The sequence below is a fragment of the Polyodon spathula genome, chromosome 2 (assembly GCF_017654505.1).
Source record: "Polyodon spathula isolate WHYD16114869_AA chromosome 2, ASM1765450v1, whole genome shotgun sequence".
Lineage (NCBI taxonomy): Eukaryota > Metazoa > Chordata > Actinopteri > Acipenseriformes > Polyodontidae > Polyodon > Polyodon spathula.
Window position 1 is genome coordinate 25,251,201 of NC_054535.1, and position 27,224 is coordinate 25,278,424.

The 27,224-nt window shown below is 38.1% G+C and overlaps 1 protein-coding gene across 1 annotated transcript; it reads left to right on the forward strand.

Annotated features, from left to right (window-relative positions):
• The first annotated feature begins 1,365 nt into the window (after positions 1-1,365).
• Positions 1,366-22,333, forward strand: LOC121327757 (meiosis 1 associated protein). Its single transcript, XM_041271946.1, has 8 exons — positions 1,366-1,608; positions 3,511-3,696; positions 5,594-5,780; positions 16,486-16,647; positions 18,785-18,932; positions 20,519-20,660; positions 21,084-21,290; positions 22,119-22,333. Exons 1-8 carry the CDS (start codon positions 1,366-1,368, stop codon positions 22,287-22,289), a joined length of 1,446 nt encoding a protein of 481 aa, XP_041127880.1. The 3' UTR covers positions 22,290-22,333.
• Positions 22,334-27,224: the final 4,891 nt, after the last annotated feature.

A 27,224-nucleotide genomic window follows, 5' to 3' on the forward strand; every position in this document is an offset into this window, starting at 1 on the left:
ATCCCATGTTAATGATACATACTTCATTATATCCTATGGAAGATGCGGAGAAGTAGTCTTAACAACACATTAGTTTCCCACAGCGAAGGGTCAATATGCCTAAATGTGGGGCAGCTTGGTACATTTAACAAGAAACTTGACACTCACATTTGGGAAAGTACAGTACTATTAAAGGGCGGTATTGATTGTTTTAGGCAAAGGAGAATAGACTGTGAGTGAGGAAACTAGGGAATGTGTGTGACACTGGTTCCCTACTGCTTGAGATCCTCTTGTGATGATTGTTTGTAAAATCTTATTGAAAGCCTATTTCTTTCCCTTACAACAATGTCCTGTAGTATAGCATGTTAAATGTATTTATATATTCAACCAGGAGATATACCCATTGAAACCGAGGCCTGTACAATAGAGACAATTACAAAGTGCAAGAACACAATAAAAAGAACAGTGTAAGTAAGACATATATATTTGTTAATGTAGACTGGATGAGAAGCAGGAGGTTCTAAGAAATTCCCTAATACAGTCTTTAAAATTAGAGAAGGAAAGATGATCAAATTTCACATTTTACAAATTCGATCTTCAGGAGTTGATATGCAAATGATAATTCTTCCATAAGTATTCGAACCCAACACACTATTTTGTTATTTGTTTTTCTTAAGAACAGCAAAGTCTGTTTGTTTCTGTATAAGTGTGTCCGATTGTCGATTGGAAATGCACCTTCATTAAGGTTCGGAAATCAAACATGCAGATTGTTATAACCAGATCTAATCTGTAGCAAGCTTTGGGGCTTTGGTTGGTTAAATGCATATAAGTCAATACTTAAAGTCAGTGGAAGATCTTAGCCAATGCCCCTGTGATCGATCTACTTAGCACATCAAGGTTGTTAAAAATAAATAAATACATAAATAAAATCTGCAAGTCTTTAATATATATATTTTTTTACAAAAAGTACCTACCAGGTCCACCTTTGCTTAAATTTGTTAAAGTTAAAAAACATTAAAAGACTCAAAATGACTCATACAGTACAGTGCTACGATACAAATGATTCCATCCCATTTGTTTGTCATTCTTACAAAATGGATACATTTGGGGGTACCACTGTGAGTGAGATGGCTTGGCTTGCATTGTGTACTTTTTAATAGGCAAACCATTAACTAATATAATTTAGTAAGCAAGCAGGACTGAGTGGGTTAAAACAAGCATTTTTTATTTTATTTTATTGTGGCACAATAATGTTCCATATCGTTAGATCACATAAGTAGAGGACTGGATAAACAATCTTAAACAATCTTTCCTTGGACTTGCAGGTACTGTATCTACTTTAAAGCCGGAGCTTGTTCTCCTGTGACTGTATTTCAGCCCCTTATCATGAATTCTGCAAACAAGGCCAGTTACAACAATAAGACCTACGCTTCGGTGTTCGCCAGACAGCCTCCTCGAATCCTCATTGTGGATGTGACTCCGCCCTTGTGGTTGGACACCTGCACTAACCTGTGCGAGGCACTGGAAAATTTCTTCTCCCTTGCGTGCAGCTTGGCCGGCCCCTGTCGCGTCCCATTGCTAAGCCTCTACGTGGTCCATAACCAACAGGAATGTCTGCTTCCTTTTGTGGTGAGTATGAACCAGACATAGAAAGTGAAGGATAATGTGATACGTTACCACAAGTCTGTTTTAATTTTTGTTTGTTTGTTATTTTGCTTATATACAAAGTCAGGGATACACCAGCAAAAATACACCTGCTGTCAAACTGCCGTTGCACATCATTTGTGTCCAACCTGCAATGCCTATGCCTACCAGAACCATTGCAAATGGTCCAATTAAAAAGGTCATGTTCCACCTTGTTGCAGTATTATATCACTTCCTTGTTGCCCACACTCCTGCATAATCCACATAAAATACTGTGCTTTGGGTGACTTAATTGAACGTTCACATGGTCCCTGAAAAAGTCGAGACTATCCTCAACATTTTTTAATTCAGTTTGTTATTTTTCTAATTTGGGTACTCTGTGTTTAACCCTTTAAGGTACACAATGAATTGAGGGGTTGTTGAAATGGTTTCTTAAAATACATCTGAGAGTGACTCAAGTATCACGAGAAAGTTGACAACTTGGATGAACATATCCAACCCATCAGTAAATTGTAAACCCTGTTTCATGCACCTCATTGCAAAAATAAGAAAGTTAGCATAATTTTTATTTGTGGGACAAATATGTCCCTTGTACCTTAAAGGGTTAAAGAGCCGTGGAATATATACAGTAAAGTCATAATTTTTCTAAAAGCAGAAAGCTTTTTGACAAATATTCTTATAGTGCATTGCTGTTAAGATGGACTCCCTATACAGTACATCCTCTGAAAGTACATAAGAAAGTTTACAAACGAGAGGAGGCCATTTGGCCCATCTTGCTCGTTTGGTTGTTAGTAGCTTATTGATCCCAGAATCTCATCAAGCAGCTTCTTGAAGGATCCCAGGGTGTCAGCTTCAACAACATTACTGGGGAGTTGATTCCAGACCCTCACGATTCTCTGTGTAAAAAAGTGCCTCCTATTTTCTATTCTGAATGCCCTTTTATCTGATCTCCATTTGTGACCCCTGGTCCTTGTTTCTTTTTTCAGGTCGAAAAAGTCCCTTGGGTCGACATTGTCAATACCTTTTAGAATTTTGAATGCTTGAATTAGGTCGCCGCGTAGTCTTCTTTGTTCAAGACTGAACAGATTCAATTCTTTTAGCCTGTCTGCATATGACATGCTTTTTAAGCCTGGAATAATTCTGGTCGCTCTTCTTTGCACTCTTTCTAGAGCAGCAATATCTTTTTTATAGCGAGGTGACCAGAACTGAACACAATATTCAAGATGAGGTCTTACTAATGCATTGTACAGTTTTAACATTACTTCCCTTGATTTAAATTCAACACTTCTCACAATGTATACGAGCATCTTGTTAGCCTTTTTTATAGCTTCCCCACATTGTCTAGATGAAGACATTTCTGAGTCAACAAAAACTCCTAGGTCTTTTTCATAGATTCCTTCTCCAATTTCAGTATCTCCCATATGATATTTATAATGTACATTTTTATTTCCTGCGTGCAGTACCTTACACTTTTCTCTATTAAATGTCATTTGCCATGTGTCTGCCCAGTTCTGAATCTTGTCTAGATCATTTTAAATGACCTTTGCTGCTGCAAAAGTGTTTGCCATTCCTCCTATTTTTGTGTCGTCTGCAAATTTAACAAGTTTGCTTACTATACCAGAATCTAAATCATTAATGTAGATTAGGAGTAGCAGAGGACCTAATACTGATCCCTGTGGTACAGCACTGGTTACCACACTCCATTCTGAGGTTTTTCCTCTAATCAGTACTTTCTGTTTTCTACATGTTAACCACTCCCTAATCCATGTACATGTGTTTCCTTGAATCCCAACTGTGTTCAGTTTGAGAATTAATCTTTTTACATGGGGAATGCCATTAGAATCCCAAGGATTTGTTAACTGTTTGTTTTTTATTTTTTTATTACAGCAAGTTAAGGGTAACTTTGCCAGACTACACTCATGTGTCACAGAGCTCAGGTCAATGCCAAAGGAGGGATGTTTACGACAAAAGCCGGACTCTCTCGCCCATGCGATTGAAGACGGTGTGCTGCAGTTCAAACAGTACATGCGTCACATGACTGTTGGAGGGTCCCTGAACAGCTGCTCAGTGGAGGTTAGACACTTTTCATTAGCACTTGGATTTCCTTTTGAGATATTCTCTGTAAAAAAGAAAAAACACCTCAGCTTAGGTGGAAATCACTATTGACCCTTAGATGCCTGGTGTCCAATGTGTTTGACATTGAGAAAATAGGGATTAAATAGGTATGGGAACATACACAGGGCAGTAAAGGGTTAACCCATGGGTTTAAAAGCATAATTCCAGTAAATGCACAGTGCATCAGTGCAATTATCATTTGAGCTAATGCATACTGAATTCAGATAAAACTGCTGGTTCCGCATGCTAGCACAAAATAGTATAGTTTTCAATTTGATCTGTACAAAGCTTCCTCGATACTTCTTGATTAAATAATTCACAAACATAGTTCATTTATCGTAGGCAATGTTGACAGTAAATTGCACTGTATTTTACTGTGTAAGGGCCCTTCACTAATTCACCGTATCCAGTACAACACTTTGTAAAAGAGAAGTGGTTCAGTCATGGCTGGCTAGCAGTAGGAATGGCAAATACGGAGGAAGATTGCTGTTTAGCACTTTCATGCACTTTTATTAAACAACACAAAGTAAACACACAAAATACTTAAACAAAACAAATACATCAAAATCAAAATAAAAACTGCACCTAAGCTGTACTATCGGAGACAGGGAAAACAACCTGGTGCTGTCAAATCCTTTCCCTAAACTAACCAACCCCCAACACAGGATTAGACTTTTATATTAGTGGCCATCCCCAAACTGGCAATCAAGTAACCAATTTAAGAATGGCCACATTCCACACTCATCCCATTATCAGGGAGGGGACTCTAGCACCAGTACTGCCATATTCAACACAAACTTACATTTCAATGACTTTATGTATAAAATGAAAAAGAAACCCAAATACAAAAACCTACTATTTACATTTGCATTCGTGTGTGTGTGTGTGTGTGTGTGTATGTATATATATATATATATATATATATATATATATATATATATATATATATATATATATATATATGAACACATACACACCAAAGTATATAGTGAAATTAGGGTTCTCACGCAATTAACATTTTTGATTAGTTCATTTATGGGCATTAGTTGATTAACCTGTAGATTCATCCGTGCACAAGTTTAATAACATGTATTACTAAAAAATCTATAGAATCTAAAAAAAAAATCCAATGGGAATTTGGTCTTTTTAAAGGCATTTGTATTGTTCTTATTTTAGTAAATGTCTCTCTTTGTATTTGTACTGCACTATTGAGATATGCCTGTGGTGGCCCATTCTTGCAAAAGTGTACTGGTAAATGAAAGCCTATATACATAATGTATTTATACTTATGCCTTCTCTGAATTAATATTTAGAAAAAACAAAACTTCCTTTTAGAATCGTGTTATACGTATTCACATGGATGTAATGGCTAAGTAAATGCCAGTCGCCATCTAGAACGTTCTGTTTATTATGGATGTTTCCTTTTTACTGCATTAAGTAACTCAATCCACAGTAGTTCTGAATGTTTTCAATTCAAATAGTGAAGCATTGAACTGGTGTTTTTGTGGTACGGCAATTTTGTTTGGAATAATTATTTACACATCACGGTTTTCTAGTCCGGTTTCTCAAAATATTTCCAAAGTGAGGATCGGATACCATACCACGCCCACTACAGCATGAACTCACAGTGCACTAATGAAGCATGTGACCTGTTATACGTCTAGCCTATTCAACGTTTAACACTTCTTTAGAGTTTATACGTTTAAACGTTTAAAATATATATATTAGGGATGGGAATTGTAATGTTTTGTAATCTAGGACTGGGTGCAGGACTGCTGTGAGTTTCTAACCCTCTATTCAGTTGTACTGTGTGTGTGTGTGTGTGTGTGTGTGTGTGTGTGTGATATTGTTTTAGATTACCGTGCTGACCAGCCAGCCAGGCAGGCATGTGGTAAAGCAGCTGGAGTCTGGGCTGAGCAGCACTGACCTGGTCAGTCTCAGGAGGGTGCAGGTCGTCCACATCTCAAAGGGAAACCCACTGATGATGACAGACATGGATTGGAGCCCACAGCCACTTTCTGGAGAAGAGGGGGAAATGGATGGTAAGAATGTTAAGTTGGAGACTTGATGTAATTCTAGGGAAGGGGTCCCTTTGCCAAATCTTAGTGGCTAACTCATAAAGCCCAACTTTACCAAAATGTTCTGAGGCCCTTTTTCACAGGCCTCCACTCTACGACTCCTAAGCAACTATATCTGTGAATCAGGGGGTGATTGTCTTCCATTACCTGGCACTGGCTGCTGGACCGGAAGGCAAGATTGCTGGGTCTGTCTATGGCATGCTGTTTTTGAAGCCGGCTTATCTCTCCCCATCAAATCTATTGTTTTTAAAATCTAATTTTTTTGTCTACTGGCAGTCTTCCACTGTATTCGTAAGAGGGTTTAGTGCATGAGGATGTTTTTTCTTTTAAAGAGACAAGACCACAAATATCACTACAACTACAAACATATAAACTAAGGATAGTGTTTATGGGATTTCTCTTATTACTGCTAGATATACTTTAAAAAAGGGACTATTTTAAAGTATCTCAGTGAAACACTAAGGGTCGAATGCACCAACGTGGATTAAATAAAACTCAGTTTAGTACTAAACTAGGGTTAGTTCATCTGAAGTTATTTTTTAATCACAGCTACATTGCACCACAAAAATTTAAACCAGGATTAGTAAATCTTTGATTAAGAAGGTAAACCTAGACTTCTGATTAGTAATCAGTCATTATTTCTACATACCGTATGTAGCAAATGTAAACGTAAAAGCAATTGTAAACAAAAAAAGAAGAGTTCAAGCATAAGAAAACATTTCTATTATTTTTACTCATTATATACTATGTCTCTGCTCAGATGATATTTTAAATTAATTATCTAAAAGCAACAACATAGGCCCCACATGCAGCTTGCGGCTTTCCTACAATCCTTAACCTGATCTCTCGTTATGCATTAATTCGAATATCAATTAAGTGTAAAAGTAGATTTGTTTTACTTTGTGTAAACTTTAATATATTTATTTTGTTCTTGATTATGATGTTTTAAGCAAAAAAGCTACAAAGTGATGGAAAGTATTAATTTACTGGGGATGATACATTTGGAATGAATATTAATTTAGCCACTAAAGTTTGTTAGTTATCAACACCATATTCCACTGACCTTGATTTACAGTAGTTTCCATATAATGTACATCAAGTTATCATGTGCTTGTGGTCTTCATGCTTTATTTCTGGTGTCGGTAACTGCCTACCGACCTTTGCGTAGCCCTGTTTTAATAGAATATTCAGGTTTGAACAGTACTAGTGAAGGGTTGGCTAATCTGATGAACAGGAGCGACAACCGCTAGTTTTTTGTTGTTTCGCTATTTGGGTTGTGAAAAAAGTGTATTTTCTTACTCATTGATGTCACATCCTAAAATGTTGTACTTTATAATTCTCACCTGTCAGACAAAAAGAGACAGGATCTAGGATCCGCTGCGATCAGCACACACGAACACCTGCAGACATGTATATACAGTGCACTCCATTTATAAGAATCACATCCGTCCTAGATGATTTTATGTAAGTAGTTGATTCTTAAAAGCGGATTGATATTATTACGTGGTTGAGAATGAAAGCTTTGTTCCCTGCAGTGCAATGGGTTCAGCAGTTCAAATGCAGTATACAAATGTCAGTTGTGCTCAATCACGGAGGACAATACATCAAAACAAGTCCTTGTGGATAAGCAACTTGTTATATGACCACGATTATGTTTACTCAAGGCTAGAGAATCCTATTTTACTACAGTATACTTGAGAAGCAATCGTCTCGTGAGGGTGCCTAGTTTAACTGCCCCGTGGTGTTACATGTAATGGCCTTGGAATTAAAATGGCATTACAGTACAGTATTTTATTGTCTGGACTACCACTGCATTTAATGATCTGTGGCTTACTTATTTTCTGTTGCAATGCAAATCTCAGTTTTTCATTAAGCAGAGAAGCAAAGCTTCGCAATGCCCCCCCCCCCCCCCCCCCCTCCTCCTTACTGCAGCGCACCGCGCCGCAATCTCACTCCCTCTACATGCATATCACACAATAACACTGCTGTACTCTATGTATTCAAGGAACGTGTATTCACTTTACTGAAACAAATTTTCACTAACAACACAAAAAACATACCTGCACAATGCAGTGGTGCAGTCACCATTTGATTACAAACAATGCAGTGTTTCCTACATCACTGTACAATCCATGCTGCGTACATGTCTAATCATACTACATGTGATCAAATTCAAAAACAGCTTTATTGGCTGTACATATCATTGCTCTTGGTCAAGTACCGATTATTATAAGCGGATTGCTTGATTCTTACAAGCAGATTGTTTTACATTGGATAGTATAGGAATGATTTTGCCCCAGTCATTTTTATATGTGGTTCATTTTTATATCCGTGATTCATATAAACAGAGTGCACTGTACTTTTAAAATGCTGCATTCTATTTTTACTATTTTTTAAATAAAAATTACATTTGTAATTGTACAACATGATGTATAATCACGATATACAACTTTCGTCTCAGTTTCTTTTCTCCTTTACTCAAATATGTCTGTCTCTAATTTTTCTTTGTGGAACTCTTTCCTGCAACTCAAACAAGCTGAGGTATGCTGCCATTATGTCCAAGTTTAAACCACCTCCAGTGAAAGTTTAAATTTAAACCACCTTTCACATTTAGACATGGATTAAAATTAGTGGTGCAATATGATTATATTTGAATCTTTTATGTTTAAAACATGTTTAAGCTTGGATTAATGTCAAACAAGGATTACATATAAAACCAGCTTTAAAGTTATGTGTACCATGATTAAAATACACTTGAGTGTACAAAACATTAGGAACACCTGCTCTTTCCATGAAATAGACTGACAAGGTAAATGCAGGTGAAAGCTATGATCCCTTATTGATGTAACGTGTTAAATTCACTTTAATCAGTGTAGATGAAGGGGAGACAGGTTAAATAAGGATTTTTAAGCCTTGACACAATTGAGACATGGATTGTGTATGTATGCCATTCAGAGGGTAAATGAGCAAGATAAAAGATGTAAGTGCCTTTGAGCGGGGTATGGTAGAAGGTGCCAGGTGTGCCGGTTTGAGTATGTCAAGAACTGCAGCTCTGCTGGGTTTTTCACGTTCAACAGTTTCACGTGTGTATCAAGGATGGTCCACCACCCAAAGGACATCCAGCCAACGGCAGGCCAGTGGTCGAAAACGGCTCATTGATGAAAGATGCCAAAGGAGACTGATAAGAATTGTGCAGAGCAACAGACAGGTTACAGTTAGTCAACTGACAGTGCAGTACAACATTGGGGCCGAAAGACCGATAAAAGAATGAACAACATTGCCTGGTCTAATGAATCCCGGTTCCTGCTGTTTCACGCTGATGGGAGGAATAGGGAATGGAGAAAACCACATGAGTACATGCATCCATCATGCTGCATGTCAACATTGCAGGCTGGTGTTGGTGGTGTGAGCTGTGGTGTGTGTTTTCATAGCACACATTGGGCCCCTTGATAAAAGTGGAGCAACGTTTGAATGCCACAGGATATCTGAACATCATTGCCAATCAGGTGCATCCCTTCATGGCAACAGTGTATCCATCTACTAATGGATTTTTTCAGCAGGATAATATCCCATGCCACAAGGCTAGGATTGTCCAGGAATGGTTCCACGAACATGACAGTGAATTCAGCTTACTGCCTGCCCAGTCACAGGATCTCAATCCAATTGAGCCTCTGTGGGATGAGATGGAACGAGCTACTAGGAGTAGAGATCCCCTATCAGCCAACTTGACACAACTGTGGGAATCATTGGAGTCAACATGGGCCAGCACCCCTGTGGAACACTTTCGACACCTTATAGAGTCCATGCCCCAACGAATTGAGGTTGTTCTGAGGGCAAAAGGGGGTGTAACTCAATATTAGGAAGGTGTTCCTAATGTCTTGTACACTCAGTGTATAATGCTTGATTTAGTTTGGGTTAGTGGTTAATCCATGTGGTGCATTTGATCCTAAGGGTTTCTCTACTCAAGTGCAGCATAAAAGATTCAGAACAGTAAATTGACCAAGTGTCATAACACAAATAATAAGCTAGCTAACTAGCTAATAAAGAACATTTGTGTAAATCATAGAAAGATAACTTCACTAGAATGGAGATCAAAGTTGAAGTGATTTATATACGTCAGTAAAACCCTGAAATCAATAAATTTTCTGCATTCATTTTGCATTTGTGTTTTTGTTAATTATTGAATTAGTATATTGTCCAATTCATGGTTTCCACTCACAGCTTAGGAGTGCATACACAATGCCAACCGGTACAAACAATACAATTTAGTTATTAAATATTACGTGTAAAGTATACTTTTATGACTCCACTTGGTGAAAGATGCCAGGACAGTAGTCATCTGTCAGACATCTCCCATGAGTAAAGGTCAAATAGCATACAAGTGCTAATCTCCATGGTAAAGCATTGACAAATTAATACTTCACTGTGTACACACTGATGAAACAGTAGCACACTGATTAATCTACAGTTATTGTTCATTAACAGGATAGCTGCAATTCATGTGACTTGCTTACTAGAAGTACTGAAAAGAAGATTACATGACGCTGACCTAATGGGAGAAGACCTCTTTCAAAAACTGCCAAAACCTCATGTAATAAAAATGCAATCTGCTGAACCCATGGGGCCTTGCTACCTTCCTGTTTCTAAGTGGAGGAAGTTTAATGTGTAGTGTTATGTACAGTTTTCCCATTTAATTAACTCTAATCAGAACACTATGACGTTTGCAAGTACTGCATTTTTTTATCAAGGAGATTGGTGGTTTTTGTTTATTGTGTTGTACAGTACCTCCCAGCATCACAACACATTCCACTATCTTCTACATAGAATAAATAAAATAAAAATACAATATGACAAACTTTTTTTTTTTTCAAAGGAATCGGTATAGAAAATCCTTGTTGAATAAAACTCAAGAACTGGTATTTCCTACTCGTGTTTGATCATTTGAAAAGTAGTAAAACTGCATTCTTCACTCATTCCCAAGTGCTCTCGAGAAGCCAAGACAGCATAAACTGTATTTTTTATTTTTTACAAACGGCACAAGCATTGTACTGTTGGCATGAACTGATAAATCCCAATTGATCTTTAGATTTCAAATACCCCTCTTCGGTTCTTTGTTGTTTCGTCCAAGAGTCCACGAAGAAAGCCTGTCATGCATTGTGGCAACTCTGTGTCTTTAATAGGTATCTGCTTCAATGAAGTAGCATGGTTTTATAGCCCTCCCTTACTGGATTATTCCTACACTGGTCAAGAGTTACAGTTCCGCTGCTCAACCATAATTGCTATTAGAGAGGAGAAACTGGTTGAGTGAAGGAAGCACTAGATCCTGGTTTGAAATCCCTGACTCTGTGTGTCATGCGGCCATTGGGGGTCAGGCCATTTCCTTTCTTTGTCTTCAAGCCTCATCTAGACAAACTGTTGCAAAAACGCCACATTAAGATTGATTGCTAAACAGAATGCAACTGCTCTTTAAGCAAGTGACATACATTTAATGAGCAAACAGCCATGTTTGCTTTGCTTTGCTAATACCTGATATTATTATTGTTAATAATACTTGTAGTGGTAACAGTGATAATTATTTTGGAGCATTATGGTTGGTGCTTCTAGTTTCTTGTAAAACTGCTATTTTAGGTTGGAAAAAACCTTGAAAACAAGGTACAGAAACAGTTTAGTAAAACTAGTATGTTCGGCATATCTGCTGATTTGCATAAGCTGGCCCACATGGTTTCTGTTTAGGAAAATAGAGGGTACTGTAGGTGTGCCATCAGTGGAACATATTTCTCAGTGTTGGCTTTGCACAACTATTGTAAAGCTCTTCATTAGAATTAATGGAATCTCATTTATTTCCGCAGATCTCTTGTGATGGTGTAACTGTGATGTGCAGTTTGTTATATATCGTGACTCCATATTTTTTATTTGTATGATTGATGCCACATGTATGCTTGATGCAAAATCTATGTATGTGTAAAAGTGTATGTAAGAGGCCAACCTATACTTAAGTATCTGGGTTTACCTGTAATTCATCAAAACAAACTCATTGCATGACTAATTATAATACAAGATCACATCAGTTCTAACTGACTTATTGTAATGATTGAACAACTTGTTTTACAAGGAGGAACGCAGCACATTGTGTAATTTACCAACATCTCAATCATGAGATCAGTTGAAAAATAATTAAAAAATTATGCAATATATGGTCAAGAGAACTTTGTTTGGGGGTTTTCGTTGTGGGTGAAAGAAAAAATATGAAACAATAAAAGGTCAGTGGGCAAGTCACAGTTTTTAGGTGATGTTTTTAAAGGCTAAGGTCTATCATTTTAAGATTTTGGGCGGGATGTGCTGTGCAAAAAAGTAACGTCAGAAATCCGTGAAATATAATGTTAAAGTTTATCTTTTGGAGCCAAAGATTCTGTCTTGATAAGAGGAAGCTGTGAGGGACCTTGTGTCTCTGTCTGCAGAAGAAAAGGAAAAAGGAAAGGAAGATCATTTCACTGTTTTGATAAAACTACAACTCCCTAAGGAGGACTTCCCCTGTCCTAATAACCCCATTTAAAAGATAACTTCTTTGTCAAGTAACGTCAGGCCCTATACATTTAATTTATGAAACATCATGTCAGTAAGTTTTGCTGTGACCTGTGTTTGAATTATGGAAGGTAAAGATTAATATATATATATATATATATATAGAGAGAGAGAGAGAGAGAGAGAGAGAGAGAGAGAGAGAGAGAGAGAGAGAGAGAGAGAGAGATGTATTACAATACAAGGGTTTGTTTCCAAGCCTTTGGTACCAGTCTTTGACTTCTCTTTTCTGAATGTGATACTGCTATTTTATTAAAATGCAGTTCAGCAAAACATTGAGTTTTATTGCAACATCAGCTGTGCCTGGCCACAGTCTGTAGGAAGTAATTTCCATTACAGTTTCAGCTGTAGTGCTTGCCCATGCTTCTGTGTTACAGTTTTCTTTGACCTGGATCTAGTGTACTTGTAAAAACACAGAGCTCAAAAATGATACTGTTTTTCATTTTATTATTGACTCCTGCAGAGGCATTTGTGCTCTTTTTTTTCTGGAGCTGGCAAGCTTGCTGACATTGATGCCTGCCTGCACTCGTCTCTGCATTGTTACACTTCCATTGAAAAACCTGGCAAACAAATGACCCTGGAAAGGTGGCCATTGCTTTTCCCCTTCCCCTTCACACCCTTTTCCTTTATAGCTTCAATGTGGACTCTGGGGACCGATTTAGAAAAGCCATTAAGCTGTTTTGAAACAAAACCAAAAGAAAAAAATAAATCTTAGCTTACAACTGAAATCTGCTCATATACTGTATAACAGGCAATAACTTAGGGAAAAAAGCCCCAGGGGTAAATACAGTAAAAACTCAGTGATGTTCAAAGATTTGCTGTCAAAATGTTCACACTAGTTGTGGAGTGCTTCCTGAAACACTTACCATAGTTTAGTCTTGTAGGCTATAGTTTTTCTTAGTAAAATGACCCAATCTCACATAATTTACAAACTTGCTATTTTTCCTTGAAGCATAGCTGTGTATTAGTCATTCCACACTCTTTATTGCAGCATCCTACTTCTCAAAGCACATTTCCCGACATTTGTGCAACATTTGTTATCTAAAAACGCAGGGAACATACATTACAGGGAATCCAATATATACAAATAAGCTAGGACTGCTCTAACTGTAAAACAGTTGCCTTCATTTCTAAACTGTGTTAACAGCAAAATTAATCTAGGGTTTTGTTTGTGTATAGAGTAGTTTACACAGGCATGCCATTCCAAACTACAGCAGGTATTGTAAGTAAACGAGGACACCTGGTGGAAATGCTCGCAAATTACATCATTGTTAAAATAGTTACCCATACCAGTATTTCATTCATAGAGCTTGCCAGTGGAATATATAATATAAAGACTTTCAACTCAGGGCAATTGACGCAAGTCCAGCTGTTAGTTCAGTTCCAGTTTTTATCTTCTGCTGGTCTTCAATGCAGAAATAACCCTGGGTGCAATTCACTGATCAGAAGACGAGTGTCTGCTCGTCACTACAGTACATGTCACTGAACAGTGATGTTGCATTGCTTCCTAGTGGAAAATAGTCATATTGACTATAAAAAAGGCCTAGTTACAGTGTATGGGGAAATGATTGCCTATTATTTCCATTGCAATAGTGAGACATTAAATATTCATGAGCAAAGTTGCCGAAACATTGTTTTTTATCAGAAGGGTGTGGTTTTCTGTCTCTTTGAAAAAAATTGACTAGAGAAGATGGGGATTGATTTCAATTACATGAGAGTAGATGTTAAAACCTCATGCTGATTTGAACTCTGCTCTCGCCAAGATAAGCATTAACTAAGACATAGCTTTACAGTAAACTAATGTGATCCAGCTGCATCTCCATCCATTTGCGTTTCTTTCCATCTGTTGATGTAGCTGGCTTTCTGCCTGGTGTTGATAGCTGAAGTGTAGTGCTGGCTCCTCTTATTTTGCCCCTCAGCGCATCAGCACACACAACAGCTGCGATGCTGGCTCTGGGGATCAACCACAGTGTGGTCTCCCCAGCGCATCAGCATGACAACCGTCTGGATTGAGCTAAGTAGGGTACATCTCTGGTGTTTCGTCGACTAGCCCACATCACCTCAAGGCTTAAAAGTGATTCTGGCGTCCCAGCATCACCCCCCTCTGTCCCCCACTCAACTCAGTCCAGCGTACTTACCTGTATGTCAGCGATGCTTTCTTTCTATTGTGCTTGAGAGCCCCATCCAGAATCTTTCCGTCTCAACCACAGCCAGTTGCTGATCCTTTCTGGTGCTTGAGATAGGTTCTTCACTGTGCGACGCTTCTCTTGGCCACTGAACCCGACATCTCTGAGAAATTGGGTTGTAGAGTGTGTCACAAATCCTTGACAACCCACTTGCACTGGATAAACCCAGACTCTCCATCCTCACTGTTCCGCTTCATCATATAGTTGAGCATACAAAGTATCTTCCTCTCATACGTCTCATCCACAGTATCTTCCCATGGCGCTGTTAACTCCAGGTGAACAAGGCGTGCTGATCCAGACCACAAGACAATGTCTGGTTCAAGGTTAGTGGTGGAAAAATAAGCCGTTGACCAACATCTGCCAGCATCTTCCAGTCTCTAGCAGCTTCCAGTTGTCCTGGGAGAGGCTTGGTTTTAACACATTTTCTTGGTAGAAAGGAGGAATGTTGTCTTTTGTGTGTAATGCTTTGATGGAACTGATGGCAAGTTATTGGTCAGGTTACGCTTGTGTAGTGGGTGGGACCAGACACAAATGCGCCCCTGTATACACTTGAGTGCTAATGAATGTAGCGGGTGGGACCAGACACAAATGCGCACCTGTATACATTTGAGTGCTAATTACAATTGATCAATTAACTATTTCGGACCAAATAAAAGCCATGCACTTCAGCTGTGTTGCACAAGCTTTCCTGTTGGGTTCATGTGTTTGTCTATTGGATGCATCTGTGAGTGGACGTGTGTTTTCCCCCCTACTACGACTACTACTATCATTATTATTGGGACAGACGTAGAGTGTTTGCTGTGCATTTTATATCTTGCCAGAACTTTCTTGTTGACAATGCACTCCCTTAACTATCAGGTGCTATCCAAAATTCACACAAATAATCAATATTTGTGCTATTTCTCTTTACATCTGGCATTTTTAGCAGTAATTTGCATCCGGGATCACATTAGTGTGTGATTTGATTTAATTGGTTTATTTACGTTATTAGTAGAGCACAATTAGTATTGATTATTTGTGAAATTATTTATACACTGAGTTTTTGGTTTGTTTATTGTTTTTCACTGATCTTTGTATTGAGTTTTTGTGTTGTTTGGTTTAACTTGTGTTTAGGATTTCTGGATGTTCTTGCTGCCACAGACGCCGGGACCCTTTTGACTTGTAGCATTGTATTACCTTCTTGTGTGTGTTCTTTTTACTAGGATATACAACCTCCCTATCTAGTGGACACGAGCGGTACTGCCGTTGCCTGGCTATAAACCAATAATTGCACTTTGTCTTTGTCTAATTCTGTTTTAATAAAATCAACTTTTTGTATTTTTATATTCGATTCCTGCCTCCTTGATGTTCATTTATTTGACAGGACTTGAGTGGGGAACCTAACCTTATAATCATGGGAGTCAACTTGATGGTTTAATTAGTATTCTGATACTGGTATTTAGTCAAACTTTATTGTCCAACGGTAAATAAGTTGCCCCCCTGCCACACTTGTCTTCCAATGGTAAGGCCAAACATCGCAGAACCTAGTTGGCGCCAAGTAAACCGCCCTTGGCTAAGACCCACCTTACACCCTGTCAAAATGTGCCTTAATGTTGCAGGTGATGAACACAAAGGACATGAGGGATCCTTATTCTATAGCCTATTGTATATGAAGTGGTCAAAAATGAAATTATTACTATATACACCTTGGGTTAGATATATCTGTGTAATGTGCTCATTTGAATAATACATATAATAAAATACTGTATAGAATACCTGATGTGAATTGTACATAATGCATAACCAGTATTTAAACATGCAGAAATTATCCAAAATATTTGTAAAATGATGCACTTTATAGAAACTATGGTATTCAAAATAAATAATTACTGCTTGTTATTTCCCCATCTCTCTCACTCTTGCAGAGAATGCAATTCTGGGCACAGACATTGACCTACAGAGCGTGGAGAATGATGCTGTCTGTCTGGAGAGCTTCTTCAAGGCCTGGCTGCATGACCACAGCTCTGACAAAGAGCATCTCCACCTGCTCCTGCCTCCGGGGGGTTTCACAGACAAGAGCAGCCCGAGTTCAGTACTGATAAAACAAAACAGAGTAGGGTAATACAGGGTCTCCCATAAGGCATTGAGCATCATATTATTGGTATTAGTATTAGTAGTATTGGTTGCTTCTCTTTTTCTTTCAGGTGTGAAATGTCTTAAAGCAAAGAGGAATGAATTCTGATAATTTTGCTATGTTGCAGCCTGATTTATTATATGATATTGCCTATGATGCCTTTCTTATGAGACATGTTTGATTTTACAAATATTTATGTTATCTCTGGTTACCTGCTGTGTTGTGTGAAGTGATTTGTCCATGTTTCATACTGATATTATGAATATTCTACCAGCCCTTTTATTTCTGCGATCAAGAGTACAGTTCTGAACTGTATATTATATATTTTAAAGATTCAGCTCTTGCGTGGGGATGACCTTGTGGGGATCATACCATGTGGAGCAGTGTATTCTGTTTCTGTTCAGTTTGAGGTCAAGGCTCCCATTTTTGCATATTATAGGATACTGTTTCATGCTGTCACTATAAAGTATGTAACAGGACTGCGGTAAGACCCAGTAACTTATGAGAGAGCTACAGAGGTCAGTCCTTGTGAGTATAAAAACTTTATATCATGACCCTGGTTTAAGTAAATGGGAAACTGAAAGAATCTATGAATATCCCAGATGAAACTGAAACTATGCAAAGGACCATGAAGTTGGATTTGGTTGTTTGGGTAGATTTCAGAGTTTGTGTTGCAGTACTTGTTTTTAAGCTTGTAATTATGAGCCCTCAAAGTATTGTGAAATACCAAATTCAAGAATAAATAGGAAATTCACTCTTCCAATTAGCAGGGTTGGTTGTGGTTGTGGTTTTGCTTATGGCCTGCAGGCTACAAGTATTTTTCCATCCATTCATATATTCAGTGATTTCTGATATTACAGAGAATGTTTAATTCCTTGATACCCGTAGAGATTGTAACTCATGCTGGGGAAGTACTGAAGGACTTGGAGACCTTTGTGACTGTACTGACTGACATCTGTACCTGCTAAGTTGCTGCCTATTTTTATGTTTGATGTTTTATGATATGTTTTTTACTCCTTATTTATTGTATTTGGACTTCTTTACTGTGGTGGTGTGATTGTGACATGATCATTTTGTTCTCAATTGACTCATCTGGATAAATAAAGGTTCCCTTTCTAGTAAAAAATATAACCATTACTGAAACCTAAATATTCTATACCAAAGCTGCTCAGCCGAGCCTGTGACGCAGTCATGCCCACCCACAGCAGCGAGAGATCTCTTTGCCTCCCGGGAATCGACCCACTGTTCCCTATGGTTCTTCATAATAGGAGGCGGGGACCCTCTGGCGGTTGATGCCTTGGCACACCAGTGGCTGAGGCAACTGTTATATGCCTTCCCACCGCTCGCCCTGCTCCCACTGTGTCTGGAGAAATTCACTCAGGACTGGGCCAAGGTGTCCCTAGTAGCCACTTACCGGCCCAGGAGACTGGTTTTCAACCATGCTGCAGCTCCTGAACGGCCAGCCGTGAAGAGTGCCCAAGCGACATGACCTGCTCAGTCAGGCACGTGGGACCTTATGGCATCCTGACCCATCAAGCCTGCAACTCTGGGTCTGGCCCCTGAATGGCTGCATTTAAGCCATCTGGGTCTGTCGCAGGGTTATTGACACCCTGCAAAATGCCAGGGTGGGTAGAAGTGGGGTGTCTTTCAGACATGGTGTCTGCCTTGTGGGTTCAACCCCACGACTCGTCCCATGACAGTAATACTACAATTGATCAATCAACCCCTCAGCCACATTCTATATAAGGTTCAGCATTATGCAAAGTTAATCACTGAAACACCGCTATCTATGACACGCCCCCACCTACTCGTTTCTAAAATGGCTGCATCAGAAATCTCTTATCAATCGGCTCAGTTTCATTTTCAGACACGTTTAATCAAAAAAGGGCAGGAAGGTTTCACAAGCATGGCCTGTGAGCTTGCTGGGGTTGTGTGCTTTGTGCAGCCCAGCCTGGACAGTTTTATTAGGTTTGGCTTTCTGAATTAGTAATTTTATTGAAACAGATCGTTTGTGGCACCTCTCTGTTAAGTAAGCTGTGGTATGGTAGTACTGCGTTGTGCTTATTAACATACCCCTGTGCTGTCTGCAGTGTGTTTGAAGTGTGATGTTCAGGAAAGGCTCCTCAGTCCAACCCTGCTCCCTGGAGCTGCAGACTTCACTGTGAAGACCGAAAGTGTCAAAGACTTCCAGCAGACCCACAAGGCCCCAGCCAACCTGTACCGGCTCAGAGTCCTAAAGTAGGTGGCCACCCGCTGAAACTAGACACTAATACCATGTGTTCATCTGCCACTTAAGAGTTGAATGAGTATTGCATCCAGGCACGTTCATTTCCATTGACAGACCAGATATGATTGCAGACTGGCAAAAACTAATCAGTTATACAAGTGTGTGTGCTGCATATTACGTTTTCGTCCGTCGCCTACAAGTTGAATGAATGTATTTATTTTATGCAATTACATAGGGTTTTGATATTGTGATTTTTTTTATAGTTTAATCTCCTATTCATTTTGGAGCAGAATATCAGAATTTGCTAAGATATGTTATATATTTTATTTAACGTCACAGTCAGTATGCAAACCTAAAAAAAATACTGCACTGTATAGCACAGTTTTTAACAACTGAATATGAACTAATGTACTGTACATCAGTGTCTTTGTTTAAAACATTCAACTCAAGATAGTGAAAGTCAGCCATTGGTTAAAAGAAGTATCTGTGCCTTCTTTCTCTTTTACAATCACTGCCATTATCTGCCCTTGCCTTTTTGCTTCTGCAAAAACATTGGCTTTGAAAGGATCATATGCAAAGCAAAACCAGACACCCACTGGTGATTATTCCTTTTCACCATCCGTGAGCATAAACCACACATGTCTAACCTCACATTCAGTCTCCTCTCTGTATGGCACCATTGTAGAAAACATAAGAACCATATTGTCCCTTTTTTAAACATTCATCGTTGGATTTGCATGTGTTTTACATGCCGTTCAATCAGCCAGATTCCAGTTAATGCTGTTTAAAGAAATTTACATGAGTATGCCTCTACTATTGTTCTCTAACATGAATCTGCTGCATCAGACTTACAGCTGGGACACTTTGAATGCCAGTTTTTAAATAATGTTGCTTATTGTAATATACTGTAGATGTCAAACAAATGCAGTATGTAATACTTACGATGTGGTTTTGCTGATGTACTATAGAACATCATCTTTATATTTGCATTAATTATAGGAAATTTTGTCCACAAATCGCTAGTTTCACAACACAGCACTTTTATAGATCACCCTGCATTGCTGACAGTCATTGGGTCTGTTTGCTTGAAATAGGTTGCAAATATAAAGGGATTTACTATATAGAATATTAAAAAAATATATATAATAATTTAATTATATATGAAAAATGGTTACCTAAAAATGTTTGGTGTGGTGACAGAATGGTGTGCAGATAGAGAACTGTATGTCTCAAGCAACCTATTTTGCAGTGTTCCTTTTTGCAATTTATTGCATAATTATCCTACAATTAATTTACACAAGTCCAGAGCCTTTTGTTAAAGGGTTGATTTGATCAGTTTATACTCCGCAGGGATAAACCCCTTCTGGATTAGGTTGTTGATGCAATCCAGGTTGATTCACCTGTGATGTAAAATGTCCCAATAAAATCCAGCTGTGGCTTATGCTGGCAGTGTATAACTGCTTCCGATATATTGTATAAACAAAATATTTAGATTCGAGAGGTACCAACTTCCCATACTGTAGTCCAGTGCTGCTTGGTCCACTTTTTCCCTTCTGATATTTGTGAATGTAATCCCTGCCTTGGCCTTGTGTTCCAGGGCCCTGAAATCCAGTGGGGTGTGTGAGTCTGTGTTCTTCGGACTTCCTGTCATCATAAGGCCCACAAACTGCTGGCAGCTGGACTGGGATGAACTGGAGTCCAACTACCAGACCTTCCAGGCTCTCTGCCACACCCTGAGGGTGAGTGGAATCACTTGAACACAAATAACTAAGAAAGGTAATGGGCAGTGTTGTGTGATGATCTGCCGTTACAGATTCTCAGATGTCCCCCCCTCCCTGTCAGTGAGATGAGGTTAAAAACTTGATACCCACAAGTGCAGATGAGCTTTGCTCTTCTGTATTGTGTTAAAACTTTCACCTGCGGTGTGCGGGGTTGCCGGTTCTCATGCAGCCTCCACAATGTTCCCTAAGCAACAAAAAAAAAAGCCAATGTTTATTTTCGAAATTGTAACTTTTGAACAAGATCTAAGCGTTTTTCACAGTCACCCTATCGTAAACAATTCTAAAACACTAGAGCAAAAATGTGTGAACATGTTAGCTAGGGCTCAGGACCTTAACACTACAAACGTCTGAGGTTTATTGCTGTGTTGTTATGCTTCACAGAACAGAGACTGGTTGCTGCTGGCACGCTGTGAGCCCCAGACTCAGGGGCCGAGCTGGAGGGTCACTGTATACTCATACTACGTTATCCAGCCCTCCGCCTCCCTCACCCTGCTCATGAAGCCTGTGGTGGTCAGGGAGTTGCTGCTGCCCTGCCACCTTCCTGTGGTAGACGAGGAACCACCAGAGGCAGCACTCAGCAGAATACAGGTACATTACAGATCCAAGATCCAAGGCGGTCATGTTGAACACTTTTTTCACTGAGGGTACTAGGCTTCATTGGCTCTAATTTTATAAAAGTTTACCATAGTAAACACAGAGCAAAGTTTAATAAAGTATAGTGAACAGAATAGATAAGCTTTGTAAAGCCCAGAGAGGTATGGTAAGAAATATAAAAGTACGGCAAACCAAGGTAAACTATGGTAAATGCATAGCATAAACATTGGAAAAGCATGGGAAAACTGCAGTATTATCACAGAAGGATATCAATATCCATTGCTTTAAGCCTTACATCCAAAATCTTAGAATATAAGAACATAACAAAATGTATTATTTTTTATATTAGGCCCATTAATACTTCTCCAGCTCTTAGTAGCTGATTGATCTCAAAACTTTGTTAAGACAGGTCTCCACGATTCAGCATCAGCAACATGGCTAGGTAACCCTGTTCATACCCTCACTACTCTCTGCTTAAAGAAATGTCTCCAACTCTATGTCCTAAGGCTATCTCCACCTAATTTCCAACCATGTCCCCTATACTACCTTACATCTGTTACAACACTTTTATTACTGTACCTCTCATGTTTTTTTTTTTTTTTAGTCGTTGCCAATTATTTTTATTTTCTCCCAATTTCAAAATGGCCAATTATTATTTAGGCTCGCTACCACCTCCGAAGCGTGTGCCGTCAGCCGACCGCTTCTTTACGCTCTGCGGATTCACCATGCAGCTGCCCAGGAGCTACAGTGTAGGAGGACAACGCAGCCCCATGTTTTTTCCCTAGTTTCTGTTTGTTATGTGTTCAATTTTTTAAAACATAGAGTTCGCTGGATGTACTCGATGTGGACCCTGCATACAACCCTTTGGCCCTGAAAAGCAACCTGTACAAGCACCTGCGTGGGCTCCTGGGCAGGACTCCCTACAGACAACAGACACAGCGCAGAGAGCAGCGTCCCTCAGAGCAGCCTCCACACCGGCAGGTGAGAGTATAGGGCAGGGCATTAATCTGGGGGACCAGGGGACTGCGCATGGCATAATGTGCTTCTTCTGGTGACTCAAAAGGGCATGCTATGTGTGATTAAATCTAGATGATCAAGATTCTTCATAGAATTTCTGTCTTTATGGATTTCAGTTTAATGCTTAACATGTAATATATGAATATGGTCCATGTCTGCATCTGCTAATTTAGCAGGTACTTTCTGACAGGAAGGAATGGCATTCCAATTCTATTTAATCTATTTTATCTTTTAATATCAATATGACAACTGTACTCTAATCATAACTAAACCTAATCGTAACAAAACCTGGTCTACTATTACTGTGGCAACAACAATTTCTGTTACAACTACAATAAGCTTGAAAAATGTACACAGGGCACAAAACGATGCAAAGGTCACGTTACGACATGTATCACGATACATGATACAATTCTGATGGCCAGCTTTGTATCATGTATGGATTATTTTGTAAGAAAAAAAAAAAGTAAAAAGTTAAATTTAAATGGAAATAATGTGTTAAATTCCAAATATAAACCACATTTATTTATCAGTCAAGAGTTAAGTGGTAGATTACAAGTATTTATGTAGTGCTTTTGGTCATGTATTATGATTCATCCCTTTGTTACTATATGGTATATCATGTTAAAATATAATGATTCATTGAAACACCAAATGACATTTCTAAAACTAACAAGAATCAATTTATATGGAATTAGGCTATTTTGAGTGTTTGTAGGTTGTTTTATTTTTGTTAGTTACTTAACGTTTTGAGGCAAACTGTGTCAAATAGGGCCATAGTTTTTGTTTTTTGTTTTTTTTTTTAGAAAAAAAATGTGTCTGTCTGCAGAAAGTACATTGCAGTCATATTGTGACTAAGACAAATACTGATTAATGGTAGCCATTTCCTCCCAAGAGCTGCTGTTGTCTTCTCTGGCTTATTGCCATGTGATGTGCAGACAATATATAAGGAACTTGCAAATCATCTTGAATAACAAACATTTTAAAGACTTTTTCAGGCTTAAAGGAGCTCTAACCAAGTTTCTTAAAATCTATTTTACCATCTTATACTGGTCGAACTGATCCCATCTTTACAGGAGTGCTAACCAAGTTTTTAAAATCTATTTTATTACCCCTTATTTGCATTACCAATATTGTAACAGGAATATTTTTTTCCTTCTGCTGGTTCTTTGCTTGTACTTTATACTTTAATTTGTAATATGCAGACATTAAAAAAACAAAACGCATATGTATAAGCATAAGGCAACACTATGGATGTAAAGTTGTCTGCTTCCTGGTGCCTTTATATCACTTCACTTTGTAGTTAAAACTCACTGCCATGGTATAGCTGCAATCAGACCATGTGACCTACAGCAAAGTTACCATGATGCCGTTTATGTAATGTTGCAATATTTTTAACATTTGCATATCTTCAATTTACATTAAAAAAAAGTGGAGAATCAAAATATTCTTAACACAGTAGAAGAGGTGGGAGGGCAATAATAATATTAATAAAGCTAATAAAAGGTATGAAAATGTGTTTGGCTAGCACACTAGATGGCAATAACTGCCCATTAAACTTTCTGCAAGAATTGTGTAATGTCAGTTAACTGAACCCCCTTTTACTAACAATCGACACCGAATAATGTCTGTATAGAGATATCTGTTAATGGGTCATTAAAATAAAGCGTTGCTATGTGTTCTGTCCTTACAACCCGCAGCAAAGCCGGCAACACCAAAGCAAAGTCAAAGCGACAGTGGCCCCTCTACCATCAGCTTCCTCAAAGAGTTTCCGGCCAGCACTCACCATGAACAGCTCGTATGACCCGACATTCTGCTCCGATGAGGAGGAGTTCCTCACATGTCTATAGTTCTGCACAAGGATACTCACTCAGGGGTGAAAAGACACCCACACTCGTCTGAATTGTTAATAATCGAGTGCGTCTCATGACAAAACTGAATGGAGAAGCATTCCCCTGTAGCCCCTTGTGTCAGGGAAAGATAGATGAAAAATACTGCACAGTTATGTACATCTGTGATCACATAATTGTTCATAAACAAAGGGCAATTACATTCTGCTTATCAATGGCTGTGTTGTCCATGCACAGATCCGACTACCTTGCATTTGAACGAAGTTAAGTCTTTATCAAGTCTTAATGTAAAGGCCAACTGAAAACATGCCTTATGGGAATCAATCGTCTTACCACCAAAAAGTCATGTTTTATTTGAATTACTTTGAAAACTATTCGACAGGTGCCAGGTTTGTACAAAGCACAGTTTATTTCACATAACCTAGATATCTGAGTGAGCTGCATTTCAATATATTTATAATCTGAATTTAAACAAGTTTCAGAAAAAAAATATTCTATTCAATTTTTAAACCTTTAACACAGTAATTTTGTCTTCCAGTTCTCTTGAAATAGGTTTCACAGTATTCTGTTTTTCCACATAAGGAAAGTGTGGAGGTATTTCTGGTTTTTATGCAGTTTTGCATGCTGCTTTTCATGTTTGTTTGCTTCTTATAACTTTCCCAGGCCTTTAAAGTTTTAATGAAATTACGTTTTTTGCATTACTCTATTACTGAATCAATTTAACAGACATATGTTTACTTAAACAATCCTGTTTTAATTTGTGTATTGGGTGTGTGGTAGTCACTGCACACATTTAGTCCACCTTCTCAGTTGTAACTCAGAACATCCTAATCACATTTTATAGGCAGCCATGGTGAAAATGGCTTCTTTAAATCTTTAAAACCTACCATAGCACAGCATGTGCGGATCAAAGTACATGTCTGTACAGTAAAACTTCTGTAAGGATCTCCTGAAAGTTAATATGTACAGTTGAGCCTTATTTTTAACGCAAAACTGTACACAGGATGAATTTATAATTAATATTTAGTTAAAAGAAAGGCAAAGCAGCACATTTAATTTGTTAACCTTTTTACTGACATTCCTTTTTTGAAAAAATAAATTGCAAAGTGTCTCCCCCCCCCCATGCACTAGGCAACAAAGTAAAATTTTCTGGAATGTTTGTGAATAAGAAAAGAAAAACGTCACTGCAACTAGAGATTCACCTGCAAACAATGCTCACTGACACCAAGCCTTGATGCTTCACCTCTGATTAATAGCATTTTTGTAACACCCATGCCTTGGAGAAAGCAACATGCAAGCGCACGCCTAAGTATGCACAGCTCATGCTCTTTGTTTGCTATGAAAAACAAAAATGCCAAATTGGGTGGGGTAGTTTATTTTGAAAGTCTGTGGTTTTTGTACTGTATGAATTAAATAAAGTTCAATATTCATGAAACTGTTGTAGACTGTTTTTGGTTTCATTTAAAACATGCTTTGTTTAAATAAATCATGAGTTAAAGCTTTGTAATAATAAAAATAATTTAGAGAGCTGTTATTGTTATTAGAATATATTATTATAGTATTGTATATAATTATATATTGGTTTTACTTTCAGGAGTCCACTATTATAATCCTTGCAAAATTGAACACTTCACATTGAAAAAATGAAACCTTTTACTCAACTGTAAAATCAACGGTGTCCAAAGCACAATATACCATAGTAACCACTGATGGAATCTCATAACAAACAGGACATTAGCCACTCACATTATCACAAGAGCTGGCATGCTTAATAAAATATTTCTGAGTAGAAAACATTGGCTCTTACTTCCTTTAATATGTATAGAGTCATTAGTTTTGTTAATAGATATATATAGTAGTTTCAGTAATATAGCATATATATCGTATATCTATATATATCTATATATATTGCATCGCTATATATCTAATATATCTTCCTCTCTATCCTTATATATATTTGGATAAAAAATTTTATGCCGACAGACCAAGCTTAGCCACAAAAAAACCCTACATTAAGTGTGCATAATGGAACAAACACATAAAATGACATTTGAAGCCATGTTCTTTACATTTTGCAAATGTAACTGAAACAGTAACATTTTACATGACTATTCATTCACAGCCGATTCCCTTTTCTTTTAAGTATTATTTTCTTCTGCATATATTTAAATATTTTCTGAATTAAACATTTCTAGTATCTCACCACTTCCTACCTATGCTGTTAACTTCTGTCCAAAGGTCTGATGGTAATCTAACTAAGTGACCTACAGCACAGGACGTGACTATATACTGAAAGCCAAAAACAAATCAAGATGACAAACATTTCTGCTACTGCGTTCATCAGTGTGCTGGGCTGTGCATCTGGTTCTGACAGCTGATGATTTCAGGGTGTTAACATGCTTTCCCACATACTGTGGCCCCTAACTGGTTGTGCACTAGAACTTCCAAAGTGTTTATTTCTGTCTTTAAATAACAGCTACTGATTTTAGAAAACTATAAAGAAAGAGCCAAGTCATTTTATTAAAGGTTTGTCAAGCACTGTCAAGCTGTTCCTCATTTTAGCAAACAAAGTCTCTAAACCTTTTCTGAAATGAATAAACTAGTTTGCTTTTTTTTTTTTTTTACCTAAATAAGGCCACTAATAATATGATTGACTCTCAAAGGGGTCAAATTAAAACATAGTTTTTAAAACATTTTTAAAAAGGTGTGCAGAGATTCTTAATGTAAATCAGACTAAAATGATAATTTCTGTATTTATATGGTGAATATCCATCTGAAACCTGTATGTGTGAAAGAAATTAGACAACATGCTTGTGTGTGAAAGGAATTCACCTACATTTTTTTGTAGTCATGGTCTCTGGGGACCTAGATTAACATGGGGAATGTATTACTTATAATGAAAACACTATTGGGGTGAGAGTGAAAAGAAAGGGTTATGGGCATGTTCTGTTTTTGTGAAACCAGTTGCTGAAGGCTAGTGTTGCTTCCAGGGGTATAACAATACAACATTAATGTCACAATACGATATCACGATACATGTGATGTTCCTGATAGGCTACTT